Below are 16,728 nucleotides of genomic sequence, written 5' to 3'. Positions count from 1 at the left end.
CCTCAAGTTTCTAATACGTAAAATGGGAAAGTAATTACAGGTACTTCATGGGTCATTATGAAGATTTTTAAAAAGTGTAAAACCGTGCCTACAGTGAGGAATTATCAACAGCCAATGTAGTTATAACATCTAATCCACCCCTAGTCAGCTCAAGTATTTGGTATATCAGTCTCCCACATGAGGGCTGCTGAGAGACCCTGGAAAACACGGTCCATGTTTTCTTCATCTCTGTAGCTCCAATTTGAGCATAAGCCTGTCCATAGGAGGCCTCAATACACCTTGGCTAAAGTGCTTCAGCTGCCCAAACCAAAAGTGCACAGCATCCTTCTCTAAGGACACAGAACCATCTCAAAGTATTGATATATTGTTAAATTTTAAAAGGCAATGAGTCAAAGTATGTATGTTATGCTGCCATTTGTGTAAAGAACGGTGGGGGAAAAAAATAGACACACACACACAATTGACCTTGAACAGCATGTATTAGGGGAACTGACCTACACGTACTCAAAAGCTCGGTGATAACTGCACAGCCTTTCCTCCATATCCAGAGTTCCCCATGTGGCAGATTTAACCCACTGCACACCATGTAGCACAAGAGAATGTATGTACTGAAAAAAATCCGTATGTAAGTGGACCCACACCATCAAGTCCGTGTTTGTTCAAGAGTTAACTCTGTATGTACAAACATCACATGTTTTCCCACCTTTCTTTACACAAATGTTAGCATAACATACATATTTTAATATCTTGACTTAAAAACCTTAACATTATTATAAACACACAAACACACTCCTATCTGTTTATATATACTTAAAATTATCTCTAAAAACACAGCAAGTCTGTGGTAAATGGGAATGGAGCACTGAAGGATGGGACAGAAAGTTTTTTTTCAGGATATATTTCTTACATCTTGGAGTTTGAACTAAGTATATTTTCTATTCAACAATAAAAAATTTCATCATAATAATATAAACGAGAATTTCTAAACCATGACACTACTAACATTTCAGGCCAAATAATTCTCTGGCACAAGAGGCTGGCCTGTGCAGCGCAGGATGTCTAGCAGCATCCTTGGCCTCTATCAGTAGAGGCCAGTGCACTCTCTCCCCAACTCTATCAACCAGAAATGTCTCTAAACACTGCCACAATGTCCCCTGGGGCACTGTGCCCCTTTGAGAACCACTGATATAAACAAATAAGGGATTTCCATTTTAAGATGATAGTTGCCTTTGCAAAGCAGCTACATAGAGCATCCAGTTAAACCTCTAAAAACGGGAGGAAAAACAGCCCATACTTATGGACTGCTCCTATCTGAAAGCTTTACATGTGATCTTTTTCAGGCAGTATGGTCAGGCACTGAGGATATGATTTTTTTTTTTTTTTTAGAAGACTCAACTCAAAATTTTCCAGAGGGGGAGAATGAGTATGAAGTGACTGTGCCCAGTCAAATAGAAGCCCAGAAAAGAGTCACAATCAGAATTTAGTTCTCTGACCACCAGGACAGGAATCTTTACATAAGATGTCTTAATAATGCCTTGCTTTCCAAATGTAGGAGCCAGGATCGAATATTAGGTCTGTAACACTGCCCACAGTCTGTACTAGCAAGACTCTACAAAAAATGCTTTAGGGAGACTGACTGAAGAGATGTATAGGACCAGGACAGTACTGAAAAGACAGCAGAGTATAGGAGAAATGGCAAATCAGTGGCTCTAGGCTTTGGTTTCTGTATCTAACATAGAGACCATGAATTGGGCTCTGTTGCCTGTCTCAGGAATGCTATGAAGACATGGACAACACAAACACAGGGCACTTCACAAGCTGCTATTCTAAACGCAACGCTATACATAAGCACACTGGGTTACCCTGTAGGCTTTTTAGGAGCAGGGAGTGAACCGGAGGTGCTGGTCCCCTCGGCTGGCGGTGGCACGTCTAGTCCAGGACTGTCATTTTCAGTTGTCCCCAGAGAGACCTCAGGCTTGACCACTGGCGTCTTAATGACTGCTGCACCATGATTCCCAGGAGTTTCCTTAACCAAAACATGGGCATCTGAGATGATCACTTCCTCCCACTCATTCTCCTCACCCACTTCTCTTGGAGGAGCTACACTGAGAAGCTGGCTTACAGCCTCTGAGTTCTCCAGAGTCAGTTTGGAAGCGTCTTCCTTAGCGGAATTTTGCTCAGTGGTGACAGGCTGCTGATTTCTTTTAACCACAGAGCCTTTGGAGGAGACACCAGAAGTCAATTCCACTTTGACTTTGGCTGGCTTTTCCTAGAAAAAATAAGAAAACCTTTTATGCATGTGGCATTTTACAGTTGACAACACATTTACAAATATTCTCTTATTTGATCCTCGTAACAATAATGTATGAACAACAGATAAGAAGTTGAGGCTGAGAGAGGAAGAGGCTGACTTCAGGCCCCAAGTTTTATAAAACTGGCCTGAACCTAAGTCTTCTGATTCCAGTTTCCTTTCACCACAATATTCAAGGCTATAGTTAGGATAAACCTATTCTTCTAATAAATTTCCTAATGACATGTTTCTTTAGGTTTCAGCAAACAAATGCTGGCATTTTTTACCTCGACCTCTGACTGTTCAAGGCCTTTTTTACTTCTTAAAAAAATTTCTTAACAGTGGTTGTGTCCAGAATGGGTCTCAGAGGTTTTTTCTTCCACATGAATAGTGAAAGGCACTATAAACTAGAAGACAAAACACAAAAGCTGCGTTCTGTCTAGGCTCTGCTTCATCGTAACTGCTTATGTCACCTGAGGCAAGCTTAATCTGATTCCTCATTCCCCATTATGGAAAAAGAGAGCTCTTGGGTCAATGGCAGGCAGACAGCCTTTTGGGAGACTTAATTGTTCATGGAGGGGCAGGACCCCTCTTTGCACTTTTCAGGAAGCTCAGTACCTGTGGCCAGTGCCACTAGATTTCAGTACTGTCTGCCAGTCACTGACTACCAAAAACCTCTTACACTTCTAAAGTCCCTCTGGGCCACATGGTGCCTCTGGCTAAGAACCAACATAGATAACCTTTAAGAAATCTCCAATAAAGCACTCTTAGGTTCTAATATGGAGAAGGAAATGGCAACCCACTCCAGTGTTCTTGTCTGGAGAATCCCAGGGACGGGGGAGCCTGTTGGGCTGCCGTCTATGGGGCTGCAGTCAGACACGACTGAAGCGACTTAGCAGAGTAGCAGCAGCAGGTTCTAACACATGATGACAAACCATGAGGACAAGAAACATTCTTAGTAAATTGTACTCAGCTTCCTGACTGCTCAAGAGGGAAGTCAGCAGAAAAACAGGAGACATGTTAAACCAAATCCTTGAGATGAGGTATCTGAGCAAAATGTTGTCCACTAAGTAGGCTATAGACAAAAATTCTTTGCAGGAAGACTGAGTAATTTAAGCAAACAGAGCAAAAAAACTTGAGCTAGTGATCTCACATTTCCTTCACTCAGCGTACCCTTTTTAGATGTCACTTTCTTTCAAGATGGAAGACAAATACTACCAGTTCCTTGTGCAGAGACCTCAATTACTGCTATAGGAGTGAGGCCTTGACCTAAAGAGCCTTATATACCATCTTTTGTTCCATCCAACTCACTGGGAACTGAGCCACATGTTTCTTGGGCTAATTTTAGTTAGTATGAACTCCAGAACAATATAAGAAAAGGTGAGTCATTTCCTGACTGGCATGGACATATTTGGAACTTTCAGAAACTATTTATACTTGCTCCTTCAGAAATCAGAACTCAAGAAATCTTAAGATTCTGCAGCTTAACAGCACAGCAATGCCTGCAGTTTGGTTTAGTGGAAAAGGCAATAGCATAATTAACAATGTGAATGTAACAAGTCATTTCTCCTCAATCTATTTTTCCTCAGCTGGAAACTGGGAGTTGAACTAGCTGACAACCAAGGTCGCTTTTATCTCTAAAATTTTAAATGCATTTATGCTACAATGTTACCCTTTTTCTTCTCACAATTACTTATTCTGTTCCAAGGAGACTTAGAAATCACAGTATATGCTCTTCACACGTTAATTCTTTTTAAAAAATATTTACTTATTATTTATTTGGCGGCATCGGCTCTTCATTGTGGTGAATGGGCTTAGTTGCCCCCACGGCATGTGGGATCTCAATTCCCCAACCAGGGATTGAACCTGTGTCTCCTGCATTAGAAGGTGGATTCTTAACCACTGGACCACCAGGGAAATCCTTACATAGTAATTCTTGCAAAAATCTTGGAGAAAAAAATTTCTAACTTAGCAAGTAAAGACAAGAGACAAGTAGCTAAGAAAAAAAATTTATGCATGTCATGAGTTCGATCTCAGAAAAAGAATGGCTTAAAAGTTATTTCAATAAAAGGGAGGGGAGAAGACAAAATGAAAAAGGAAAGAAAGCCAAAGTCCAAACAGAATCTGAAGCAGATTATGCACAGGATAGGTTAGACTCGGGCAAAAGCACAGGAAACAAGATCATCTGACAGACGTGCTGTGCATCAGTGAAGAAGGCCAAGGAGAAGTCCAACTACTACCCAATTCAATCTTCCTACCGCAGTTGGGGAAGTGTATTTTGGGAGAATAATTAGGGTGGGAATAAATGAAATGGCTTCACAACAACAAGAAAACTCCACAAACCCCTAGGTATTTCCTGCCCCTTGAAGTGTTAATGTTCACAGCCAGTAACAAGAGACAATTATACTGCTGCCAACAATGGGAGCAGTGAACCCCTACAGAGGATTGAATATATAATTACACTAGAAATGAACCATCCACTTTGCATGGACAATTTCATCTGACCCCTCCAACAACCCTATTGATGTAGGTAATATTCTTAATTTCTATTTACAAATGAAAGGAAGCCTAAATCAAGAACAGAAATGTAGAATGACTTTCCCAAGGTTACAAAGTTAAGGTCTGAACTGAGGAAGCTGACTCCAGAATTATATTCTTAATTATTAACCTATTCTGTCTCCAAAACTGGTGCTATCCTGAACTTCAATACTTAGCCAGAGGGCAAAAGTCACTATCCTGATAATTTTCTAAGAAATGTTCTGTGGAAAATGCCCCAAAGGAACTTAGTAAGTATGATACTATGTAAGTTTTCTCTACAGAGAAGATAAGTCTGGACCATGAGTTGAAACACATGATGAACACAATCCTAAGCCTAAACTATTTTCACAAAAATAATGCCTTCTCTTTCCTTTTCTATCTACCCAAATTCTATTGCTCTTTCCAAATCATCTCCTCTATAAAACCACTTCTATTTTAGTCTTTTTGTCCCTAGATAATTTAGTCTCATATCAAAAATGTAGCAAGTATGTATGATTTATAGTCAGTGCCAAGCATACAACAGGTAACAAAAAACATGTTCTGAACTGAACATCACAGGGGCATAGCTCTAATGCTCATTTATTTACCGAGCACCATTTATTTGGAGACAGAAGTACATATTTGGAAAGTTAAACTATGGCAGAGCTTGAATACTGGGTTAAAGACCTCCACTTTTAATAGAAGCTATAGGAAACTAAGTGGGCTTCCTTAGTGGCTCAGACGGTAAAGAATCTGCCTGCAATGTGGGCAACCTGGATTTGATCCCTGGGTCGGGAAGATTCCCTGGAGAAGGAAATGACAACCCACTCCAGTATTCTTGCCTGGAAAATCCCATGAACAGAGGAGCCTGTTGGGCTACAGGCCATGGGATTGCAAAGAGTCAGACACTACTGAGCAACTAACACTTTCCACACGAAACTAAAAGGACTCAGAGCTAAGGAATGAGATGTGCCCTGTGTGTATGAATAACTAAGCAGTTAGTATGGGGGGTGGATTGCTAAAAATGCGACCCTAACAGGAAGTGAATAATTTAACCCAGTATAGTCATTCATGGAAAACTATGAAGCAATTAAAGGTAACGCTTTTGAAGAATATTTAATGATATAGTATGGTAAAAGAAAAAAGACAAGATACAGAATTTCTATACCCACAGATAAAGACTAGAAAAAATCTTAACAGACACTGAAATCTTAACAATGGCTTTTGTTTGGATGGAGGTTATGGATAACATTTTATTCTTTCTTCTTAAAAAGAAAGAAACTGACTTATTTGTAGCATCAGAAAAGTTAAATGAATATTAATTTAAGTCATCTATTCTTAAGGGGAACAGTAAGTTTACTTTGTGAGGTTTCCAAAGCAGTGATGGCCAATGGACTTTACCTTTGGGATCCACTTCCCTCCAAGGAAGTTACCACAGGTAGGGCACTTAGGTGGTTTGTGCCTGGTGACATATGTAAAGGAGCAGCCTGGGCTGGTGCACGTTCCATGGCCCCGTCGGGTGTATGTAGTAGTCTGTAAAAAAAAAAAAAAGTCAGAATCAACAGTACAATCTAATTTCTCTCAGATCCTCATGACTGTTATAACCCCAACAATGGCAGGAGGATACCAGCTTGCAAAAAATTAGCCAGTTCATGATCTTAAAAGGTCAGAATTGGAAAGGCCCTAAAATACAACTAGTTAGTTCACTTTTTAGAAATGGAGAGAGTGAATGCAAATGAAGAAAGACAACTGCCTAGGGTTACAGAGTTAGGTACCAGAAGAATAGAGATTATGATAGTTACAATTAACTAAGTGAAGTACCACACAATGCTAAACACTATCGATGTCACACTTGAAGTTCTCAGCAATACTATGAGGCAGGTATTACTACTACTGAGGTTCAGAGTGGTTAAATGCTTTGTTTCAAATCATGAATCATGTGGTGACTCAAGGACAGAGAGAGCCCTAGAAGACAGTCAAAACTCCTTCCACGCATCCTGCTGCACCCTATGGCTCTCCACACATCAAAGAATTTGCTTCATCTTCTCTCTTATTAGTTAAAAATCAGAGAACCTAGAATCTAGGATTCAAAGATATAAAAACAGTCCAGTCACCAAAAAAATGAGAGGGAACTCCAGTTGAAACCAGTTCCTTTGACACTCAACAGAATTTGATTATTTGTATACATATATTCAATCACTGGCTCACATAATCAATCTCTAGTGATTTCCCTTTGAACAGAATGTATTACATTTCAGCTACAAATAGAAATTAGCCACGCTCCATTTCTTGATTAATGCTGGAAAGAAAACACTTTCCTGTGAGATCTGTTCAGTCACTTATGAATGGTTTACCCAGCTACTAATCCCTGTCTCCCTAGCCCGGCCAGAAAGCAAAAACCTCCCTTAGGAAACACCAAGCTGCCCCTAGGCTGCCTCTGGCCAGAACACCTAAGGAAAAAGGGATACGACAGTGGTAGCAAATCAAGGATGAGTGTGAAGTTGTGTGGCCCCAGGAAAAAGGATTTGGGTTCCAACTTCGTCACTGTCACACTGAATGAGCTGGGGGTAATTCATCTTTGCTCTTGGGCCCTTGATTTCCTCTTCTGTAAAATCACCTGCCCTTTCTGCTTAATGGGTATATCTTGAGGAACAAAAAGTTTGTAAGACTATTTTTAATGGAAAATAAAACATTTCTCTTTTCTCTGACTGTGGCCCCACACAGAATAGTCATCAGAGAAAAGTTAGTTCCATAAATAAATCACCACCAACTTGGAAATACTCCTAAACAGCAGCGTACAGAAATGACTTTAGAAAATAATGCCAGTGTTCAAGGTTGATGTTGCTCTTCTAGAACTTGATTTAACATTTATTAGACCATGAAAGAACATTAATTTCCTGAAGAGGAAAGGCTCAGGAAAAATAGTTTACTACAACTTTCTTATCTAATAAAGTATTATTTATCTGTAGCGGGAATTTTAAGAGGAAAAGGCAGACTATGACAAGTTAAATATATGTACCTAAAAGAAACCAAGATATGTACCCTAAAAAAAACCAACAAGTAACGAAGACAAAGTTAATAAGCCATAGACCAATAAACGAGATAAAATGGATTCATTAAAAATATTCAGTTTGGAGTTCCCTGGTGGTCCAGTGGTTAAGAATCCACCTGGCCTGGATAGCATTTGGATTTGCCACATGAATAATTTAATTACAGCAGAAACTGTAGATAAAATGTATGGTTTCTGCTTAAACAGATAACATGTTCAAAAAAACTAAGATGAAGGCATACACATTCATAACACATACAATATTCAGATCACCTAGTACAAACATTAAGAAATAAATTTGACCTTTAAACCTAATTTCAATTAAAATCTATGTGAAGGCGTAAAAAAAAAAAAAATTTAACTGCAAAAATTAAATTAAAAAATCTAATCATATGTATTAGCATTAAAACATGTATGGCAGGTCCTCAAAGTATTTAAGCTTAACTTACAAATAGTGGCTTGTATAGGACAACCTGCCTTAAAATGCTGAGAGATATTCTCGTTTCCAAAAAAAAAAAAAAAAAAGAAAGACTGATGCCAAAGCTCCAATACTTTGGCCACCTAATGCGAAGAGTCAACTCATTGGAAAAGATCATGATGCTGGGAAAGACTGAAGGCAAAAGGAGAAGGGGGCAGCTGAGAATGAGATGGTTAGATACTATCACCAACTCAATGGACATGAGTTTGACCCAACTCCAGGAGATAGTGAAAGACAAGGAAGCCTGGCATGGTACAGTACATGCAGTTGCAAAGAGTTGGACATGACTTAGAAATTGAACAACAAAGTAAAACTATCATGTGCAAATTATTCCTCAAATATGTTATTCCTTCTCCTTCTTCCTTAACTTTTTGTACCAATTTGTGTGTTGAGGAGGACCAAGGATATATGTGGTTTGATTTGGAAGCATGGAAGGAGAATCAAAAAAAAAAAAAGAATCCACCTGCTAATGCAGGGAACACGGGTTCAATCCCTGGTCGGGGAGGATTCCACACGCCTGGGGGCAACTAAGCACACGCGCCGCCACTACTGAGCCCAGGAGCTGCGACCACTGAAGCCCGTACGCTCTGGCGCCCGCTCTGCAGTGAGAAACCTGAGCACCACAGCTCGAGTAACTCCCACCCACCGCAACCTGTAAAAAGCCCACATGCAGCAATGAAGACCCAGGGCAGCCAGAAATAAACAAATAATTTTTTAAAAAAATATTCAAGCATTTCAAAAGAAAATATAACAAAACATAACCAAAACAATAACAAGAAGTAAGAGGACATATTTAAACCAAATCATATTAATAATCACATTAAATATATAGTGCCTAAATACTAAATACCTAAATTACAAGGCAGAGACAGTCAGACAGGTCTTGCTCTTACAGTCAAACTATATGCTGTCTACCAAAAAGGTACTTTAAATACAAAGCTACAAAAAGGTAGAAAGATGGAAAAATATATAGCTCGTTAATAACAATAATCAAAAGCAAGCTTGATATCAGACCTAAGTAGATTTCACAGGCAACAGTGTGAGAGATAAATGCCATTTCTTAATAAAGGAACAATAAACGTATCCAGAGAATTTAACAATCCTAAATGTTTATGTATTTAATAACAGTCAAAATACATGACACATAAACTAACAGAACTGCAAAAAGAAACACACAAATCTATGATGAATGGCAGATGCTTTCTTAGCAGTTGACAGAAACAGCCGACAGAAAATCAGCAAGGAACATCACAAATCAACTCAACCTAATCTGAAATGTACAGAACACTCCATCCAACAGCAGATTACACACTCTTTTCAAATGCACTTAGACCATTTATCAAGAGAATCCATACTCTGAGCCATAAAATAAGCCACACTCAATTTAAAAGGATTCAGATCTTACACAAACTACAAAGTTCTAATCACAATGGAATCAAATCAGAAATCAATACTGAAAGATATCTGGAAAATCCCAAATATTTGGAAAGTGATACACCTCTAAATAACTCATGGGTCAAATAAGTTAGAAAGCATTTCCAACTGAATAAAAATGAATTACACAAACTACAAAGTTCTAATCACAATGGAATCAAATCAGAAATCAATACTGAAAGATATCTGGAAAATCCCAAATATTTGGAAAGTGATACACCTCTAAATAACTCATGGGTCAAATAAGTTAGAAAGCATTTCCAACTGAATAAAAATGAAAACATACCCTACCAAAATTTGTGGCATGCCACTAAAAGTACTGCTTGAAAGTCAAAGTGAAAGTCGCTCAGTCGTGTCTGACTCTTTGCAACCCCATGGACTATACAGACCATGGAATTCTCCAGGCCAGAATACTGGAGGGGGTAACCCTTCCCTCGAAGAAGGCAATGGCACCCCACTCCAGTACTCTTGCCTGGAAAATCCCATGGGTGGAGGGGCCTGGTAGGCTGCAGTCCATGGGGTCGCTAAGAGTCAGACACAACTAAAAGACTTCACTTTCACTTTTCACTTTCATGCATTGGAGAAGGAAATGGCAACCCACTCCAGTGTTCTTGCCTGGAGAATCCCAGGGACTGGGGAGCCTCGTGGGCTGATGTCTATAGGGTTGCACAGAGTCGGACACGACTGAAGCGACTTAGCAGCAGCAGCAGCAGCAGCCTTTCCCTTTTCCAGGGGATCTTCCCAACCAAGAGATTGAACCCAGGTCTCCGCAATGCAGGCAGATTCTTTACCAGCTGAGCCACAAGAGAAGTCTGAAGTAGTGCTTGGAGGTAAATTAAGCACTAAGCAGCTATATTAGAAAAGAAAGTCTCAAATCAATAACCTCAGCTTCTACCTTAAGAAACTAGGTAAGACCAAATTAAACCCAAAGCAAGCAGAAGAATGATAATAAAGATCATGGCAGAAATGAGTGAAACAGAAAGCAAAAAAACAATAGAGAGGATCAATGAACCCAAATGTTCCCTCTCTGAGAGCAATAAAATCAATAACCTCTGGCCAAGTTTATCAAGAAAAAAGAAAGAAGACCCAAATTATCAGTGTCAGTAATGGAGAAGGGAAATCACTACATATTTTATAGATATTAAAAGGACACAGGTTCCTCAAAACTTTAAAGACAGAATCACCACATGATTCAGCAATGCTACCCTTAGGGTATTACATCCAAAAGAACTGAAACAGGGACTCAGACAGACATTTGTATTCCAAAGTTCCTATCACCACTACTCACAGTAATCAAAAGGTGGAAATAAACCAAATATCCAGCAATGTTTATGAATGGATAAACAAAACGTAGTATATACACACAATGGAATATTTTATAGCCATAAAAAGGAATGAAATTCTGATACATGCCATAAGACAGATGAACCTTAAAAATACGTTAAATGAAAAAGTCAGATTAAAAAGGTAGTCTTTGAATGATTCCACTTATTTGAGGTACCTAGAATACACAAATTCCAAGAAAGTAAAATAGCTTTACTAGGGCCTAGGGTAGAAAGCAGGGGCAGGGAATGGGGAGTAACTGTTTCATATACAGTTTCTGGTTGGAATGATGAAAAAGTTCTGAAAATGGGTAGCGCTAATGACTGCATGACACTGTGAATATACTTAACACCAACAGCATTTGAATTGTACACTTAAAATTGACTAAAAGGGTAAATTTCATTACACATATTTTACCAGTTTTTAAAAATTGTGTGAAAGACAAACTTTCAAAGCTCACTCCAAAATAGATAATCTGAATAGTTCTATATATATTTTAAAAATTGGACTTGCCATTATAAACCTTCCCACAAAGAAATCTTCAGGCCCAGATGAGTTCATTGATAATTCTAACCATTTAAGGAAGAAATAATGCCAGTACTATACAAAACTCTTTCAAAAAACAGAAGAGCAGAAAATATTTCACAGCTCATTCTATGAAGCATAACTTTGATACTAAAACAAGAAAAACACTGTATAAGAAAATTAAGAGACCAATAATATTCCTCATGAATATAAATACAGAAATTCTGAACAAAATGTTATCAAATCCAATCCAGTAATATATTAGAAGGATAATATATCACTGCTAAGTGAAGTCTACCCCAGGAACACAAAGTTAACATTTGAAAAATACTATTAATCATACTAACAACAACAACAAAAAAACCCCAATCATTTCTAAAGACACACAAAAATCCAATATCCAATCCTGTTAAAAACTTCCAGAAAAAATAACTTCCTAAACATGATAAGGGTATCCATGAAAAACCTACAGCTAATGATGAAAGACTAGATACTTTCACCTTAGACAGGCAGACAGACAAAGGCGCTGGCTCACAGCACTTCTCAACAGTGTGCTGGAGGTCCTTCACAAAACCCTAAGGCAAAGTCTCAGCCCACACGCTGCAGCGTGTGACGGAAGTAACACTGAGAATCAAAAGCCCTGGGTCCTTGTTCTGCCTTGTCTCGCAGCTCAGTGACCCTGAATCACAGAACAAGTCCTTTTTCTTCTTTGGACCTTTTCCCTAACCTGCACAATAACAGGATTGAATTCTATCAGTGATCTCTCAAGTTTTCTACATCAACACTTCAGAAAATATGATAAAACCCATGGAACCTATCCCAAGAAATTACTTTCTCAAAGAGAAAAATTTGTATGTAACTTGAGTTCAAGGATCCTGTGGAGCTCTATTCACAGACCCGCCCCCAACTCCCTCACCCCCAGTTAAGAATATCTGAACCAGAAAATCTCTGAGATCTCTGCCAGTCGCCATGTCCTAAGTTCATTAACAATTTTAGAAAACTACCTAAAAGAGAATTCTTACAGAGCCATAATCTCCATCAACTCCCCACATACTAACCAGTTTGATGGAGGTGGGATTCTCCACAACCGAGTAGGCAGGAAGAGGCAACATAATGAACTGTGTGGCTGGCGCAGAGGAGCTACTCTCACCGGAATCCTGCGGGTACAGGGAGACAAGACAGTTTTATTGAGATGGAGTGAAGAACACCCAGGAGCACTCATAACACTGAAGATAATCAAGTCCAATAACCAAAGATAACATGCTTATCCAGTGGGTGCATCAAGAAAACATATGAATCTACAATTATCTCAAAATAAAAGTTTAACTAAGGACAAAGAAAACCACTACCACAGGGAATGTGCTATCCTCATTTTACAAATGAGAAAACTGAGGTTAAGATACTTAAGACTCCAAAGATCACATCAATAGTCAAAGAAACCGATTCTTGTGACCATCAGATGTTCTTAGGAACCTATTCAGTTCAGTTCAGTCGCTCACTCATGTCCAACTCTTTGCGACCCCCATGAACCATAGCACACCAGGCCCCCCTGTCCATCACCAACTCCCGGAGTTCACCCAAACTCATGTCGATCAAGTCGGTGATGCCATCCAGCCATCTCATCCTCTGTCGTCCCCTTCTCCTCCTGCCCCCAATCCCTCCCAGCATCAGAGTCTTTTCCAATGAGTCAACTCTTCCCATGAGGTGGCCAAAGTACTGGAGTTTCAGCTTTAGCATCATTCCTTCCAAAGAAATCCCAGGACTAATCTCCTTTAGGATGGACTGGTTGGATCTCCTTGCAGTCCAAGGCACTCTCAAGAGTCTTCTCCAACACCACAGTTCAAAAGCATCAATTCTTCAGTGCTCAGCTTTCTTCACAGTCCAACTTTCACATCCATACATCACCACTGGAAAAACCATAGCCTTGACTAGACCTATTAATCAGGTCAATGGCATGCTTCATTACCATATACAGCACTGCGGCAACAAATAATAAAATTTATGCCTGGCAAGGAATCCTTTGGAGGGCTATCTGCTCTCACCCATCCAGCTGTAGGGGCCACTGCATGCTGGTCCTCTTACATTGAGCAGGACAACTACCTCTCTCAGGATGCCATCCTACCCAGGATGACAGACAGCCTGGTGGCAGCTCCCCAACTCTTCACTTCCAGGGTCCACGCTGTGGTAATCACTGAAATCACTGCTCTTTCCCCTCAACTGGGCATGAATGGAAAGCCACTGGGAAGAGATCTCCCCCTGTTTTCTTGGCTATTAGTCCGATCAACCTGACTGTGAAAAGAACTTCCTTCTTCTACTTACTCTGTGCCCAGGAAGGCCATTTACAATCCCTCCTAAACAGTTTTCAAGATGCTATTATGTTTGTTGAAACAATCGTAAGGGAACATAAAATCCTAACCAATGCCAACAGCCTAACAGATCCTGGCTTTGACTCATGGACAAATATCATTCCCATCCCTCCTAATGTACCTTATCTCGTGTGAAGAAAACACTGGCTAATCTGAGCAAGTGGAGATGTGAGAATGCCTAAGAAACTGAAGAGGACTTTGGACCAAGCCTAGGGGCAAAAAGGTTCAAGAGGACTGCAGTCCAACTTAGAAGTGCCACACCAATTCCTAATTACCACTACTCCAGAATCACACTGCATGGGTCTAGCTGCCTTTTTAACTCTCTCAGGTAAAGCACAATCACAGTACCTGTCACTTACCCTCATGACTGTTACTACAGACATACTCTCCCCCACCTGGGGGTGGGGCACAGTCAGGCTTCCAGTGGTGAGGTCTGATGAGCCGTTCACTAAGGTCTCTTCAATAACCAGGCTTGTCTGATAAGGCTGGTGGCTCTCCCCTACCTCCAGGGAAGCCTCATTTAGGAGCACATCCTGGCTGAGGATCTCTGAGGTGGCGATCTCCTGTACAGCACCAGGCTGGGCAAGGGCTCCCACATCCTCAGCTAAGGCCTCCACAGTCAGGCATTGTTCTGCCATGCCTGCATGGCCGGGCACTGTCTCCAGGGCAGTGTTGGACACAAGAGATGGTCCTTTGGGGGACATCTGGTTCTGGGCCACACACAGCTCTAGCTGAGGGCAGCTCCGCTCCTCCTGCAGGCTGCTCTTGGGGATGATGATGTAATCTGAGCGAGGGAGGATCTTGCGGAAACCTGGGATGTCCGGAACCACAGCAGTCAGTCCAGAGAGCTTAGAGTTCTGACGATGAAGAAGCCACGTCGGGGAGACAAGCAGAGATAACAGAGTAAGACCACGTGAATATACATGTATAAGCTTCCCCCCCCCGCCCCCCCCACAGAAGAACCAGAAAGATTCCATTCTCTTGACCTATGACTTAGGGTTAGCCTCTGCCAATAGCAATATCATCTTCATTTGAATCATACTTTAGCCAGTGTAACTTACTCAGTCACAAAGGAGACAATAAGTGGGTTAGATTCTATAAGGGGCACTGATCTTGGCATCATGCAACTGTGAGCTGAACTCCCAGATCTGGTGGAGTCTTGAACAAATTCTTTCCCCTTTTTAGGTTTTGCTGCCCTATCTGTAAAACAAGGGAACTGAATCTGGCTATTTATGAGTTCTTTTCCAGCTCTGACACTTTAGGATTTCAAAGTAGCTTTAGATGCCAGGATGTATAAGGGAGATTTAGATGCCAGGACGTATAATGCTCAATGAAACATTTAAAGCATAAGATACAAACCAATAGGCCACTCTGGATCTCAGGGAAGCAAGGAAGAATTCTGACATCATAGCTTCTCCCAGACTTGCAAAGAAGGCTTCACAACAGAATGTGTATAGGGGAGGGGTTATACAATAAGGACCTGAATATACTAGGGGAGGTGGGAGAATATAAACATTAACACTGACCTAGGAAGGTTTAGAAAATACTTCTTAAAAGCAATACTATTAAGTTAGGTACTATTATCATGCCCATTTCTCAAATGAGAGAAATGCAGGAGGGTAAACTTTCCCAAGACACACAATTAGTGAGTAGTAAGACTGAAACTCCAGGCCAGGTCTTCTAAGGAGCTAGAAGACCAGGTACCAGAACACTAGAAGCCACAGCTCTGCATGGCTACCTGGAACCAAGAAAAAGGTGATTGTGTTTTATTTTTTCAATTTAAACTGAAAGTTACCCAATAAGGAAAACAGAAAAGCTCAAAGTGAACAGATAAGTGAGAATGGAAATTAATTGGACCAAAAACTAATTTTAGAAGCATCATTTAAAAACAACTGAATCAATTACAAAAGGATCTTTAAAAAAAAAAATCAAAAGAAGTGGATGAGACTTAGGCTACAAAGGAAGCACTCAGGTGAAACTTGAAAGCAAACTGTCCAAACCCATTATGGAGCCTTTACTGGAGACAAAATGAAGAAATGATATCCTCAAGTCACCCTTTGAAGCCGACAGGTCAAGAGAACAAAACTAAATGGTGGCAAATACAAAGGCTGGTCTGGACTTTATCAACAAATCCAAGCCCAGAGAAACCAGGGCAGCCTGAATGACATTCATCTTACACACTGTAAGGAATGACACTGCAACCACAGGCCCAGCAACCTGGCAAGAGCCCTAAAGAGCTGCAAGGGACATAGCCCACCACAAGGTCTCCAACAGGTTCCCACAGAATGCAGGCAGAGGGTCCCACCTGCACACCAGGTAATTGGGGAGAGGTCAAACAGCATAGAAAATCTCACCCGGTCTTGGTACATCCCAGATGCTCGTTAAATGTCACCTTTTCTTATTATATGGTCACTGGACATTTAATCTACTAAAGAGTGGTATTTACTGACCAAGTCACTATGTTCCAAGAATTCAGCCAGGTGTTTTACATTATCTATTTTAAACACTGCGAACAGATACTATTATCCCCATTTTACAAATAAGGAAAGCAGGACTCAAAGCTTAAATGATTCTTTCAAGGTTATAGCTAGTTAATATTAGAGCTAGTTTATTCATAATAATCTTGGGGATAGTGGTGGAGATGATGGTAGATACAAATTTACATATGGATAAAAAATCACTATAGATGATCTACTTAAGTTTTTTAAGTCTTAATAAGAACCTATAACAACACCCAGTTTTAAAA

At 40.2% G+C, this 16,728-nt stretch overlaps 1 protein-coding gene across 5 annotated transcripts in view; it reads right to left on the bottom strand.

Annotated features, from left to right (window-relative positions):
- Window positions 1-16,728, bottom strand: part of HMGXB3 (HMG-box containing 3) — a 60,954-nt gene that overhangs the window by 38,108 nt on the left and 6,118 nt on the right. For 4 of the 5 annotated variants that reach the window (XM_059888792.1, XM_002689290.6, XM_015472321.3 and 1 more), the window contains 4 exons: window positions 14,342-14,839; window positions 12,675-12,773; window positions 6,209-6,340; window positions 1,863-2,269 (listed from right to left, as the gene is read on the bottom strand). In XM_059888792.1, the coding sequence (XP_059744775.1) occupies window positions 1,863-2,269; window positions 6,209-6,340; window positions 12,675-12,773; window positions 14,342-14,839 (1,136 nt within the window). The remainder of the gene's footprint in view (window positions 1-1,862; window positions 2,270-6,208; window positions 6,341-12,674; window positions 12,774-14,341; window positions 14,840-16,728) is intronic. The other variant, XM_015472322.3, reaches the window with a different exon arrangement.

The sequence above is a fragment of the Bos taurus genome, chromosome 7 (genome assembly GCF_002263795.3).
Source record: "Bos taurus isolate L1 Dominette 01449 registration number 42190680 breed Hereford chromosome 7, ARS-UCD2.0, whole genome shotgun sequence".
In the NCBI taxonomy this organism is placed as follows: Eukaryota; Metazoa; Chordata; class Mammalia; order Artiodactyla; family Bovidae; genus Bos; species Bos taurus.
This window is presented reverse-complemented; position numbering and strand designations above follow the sequence as displayed.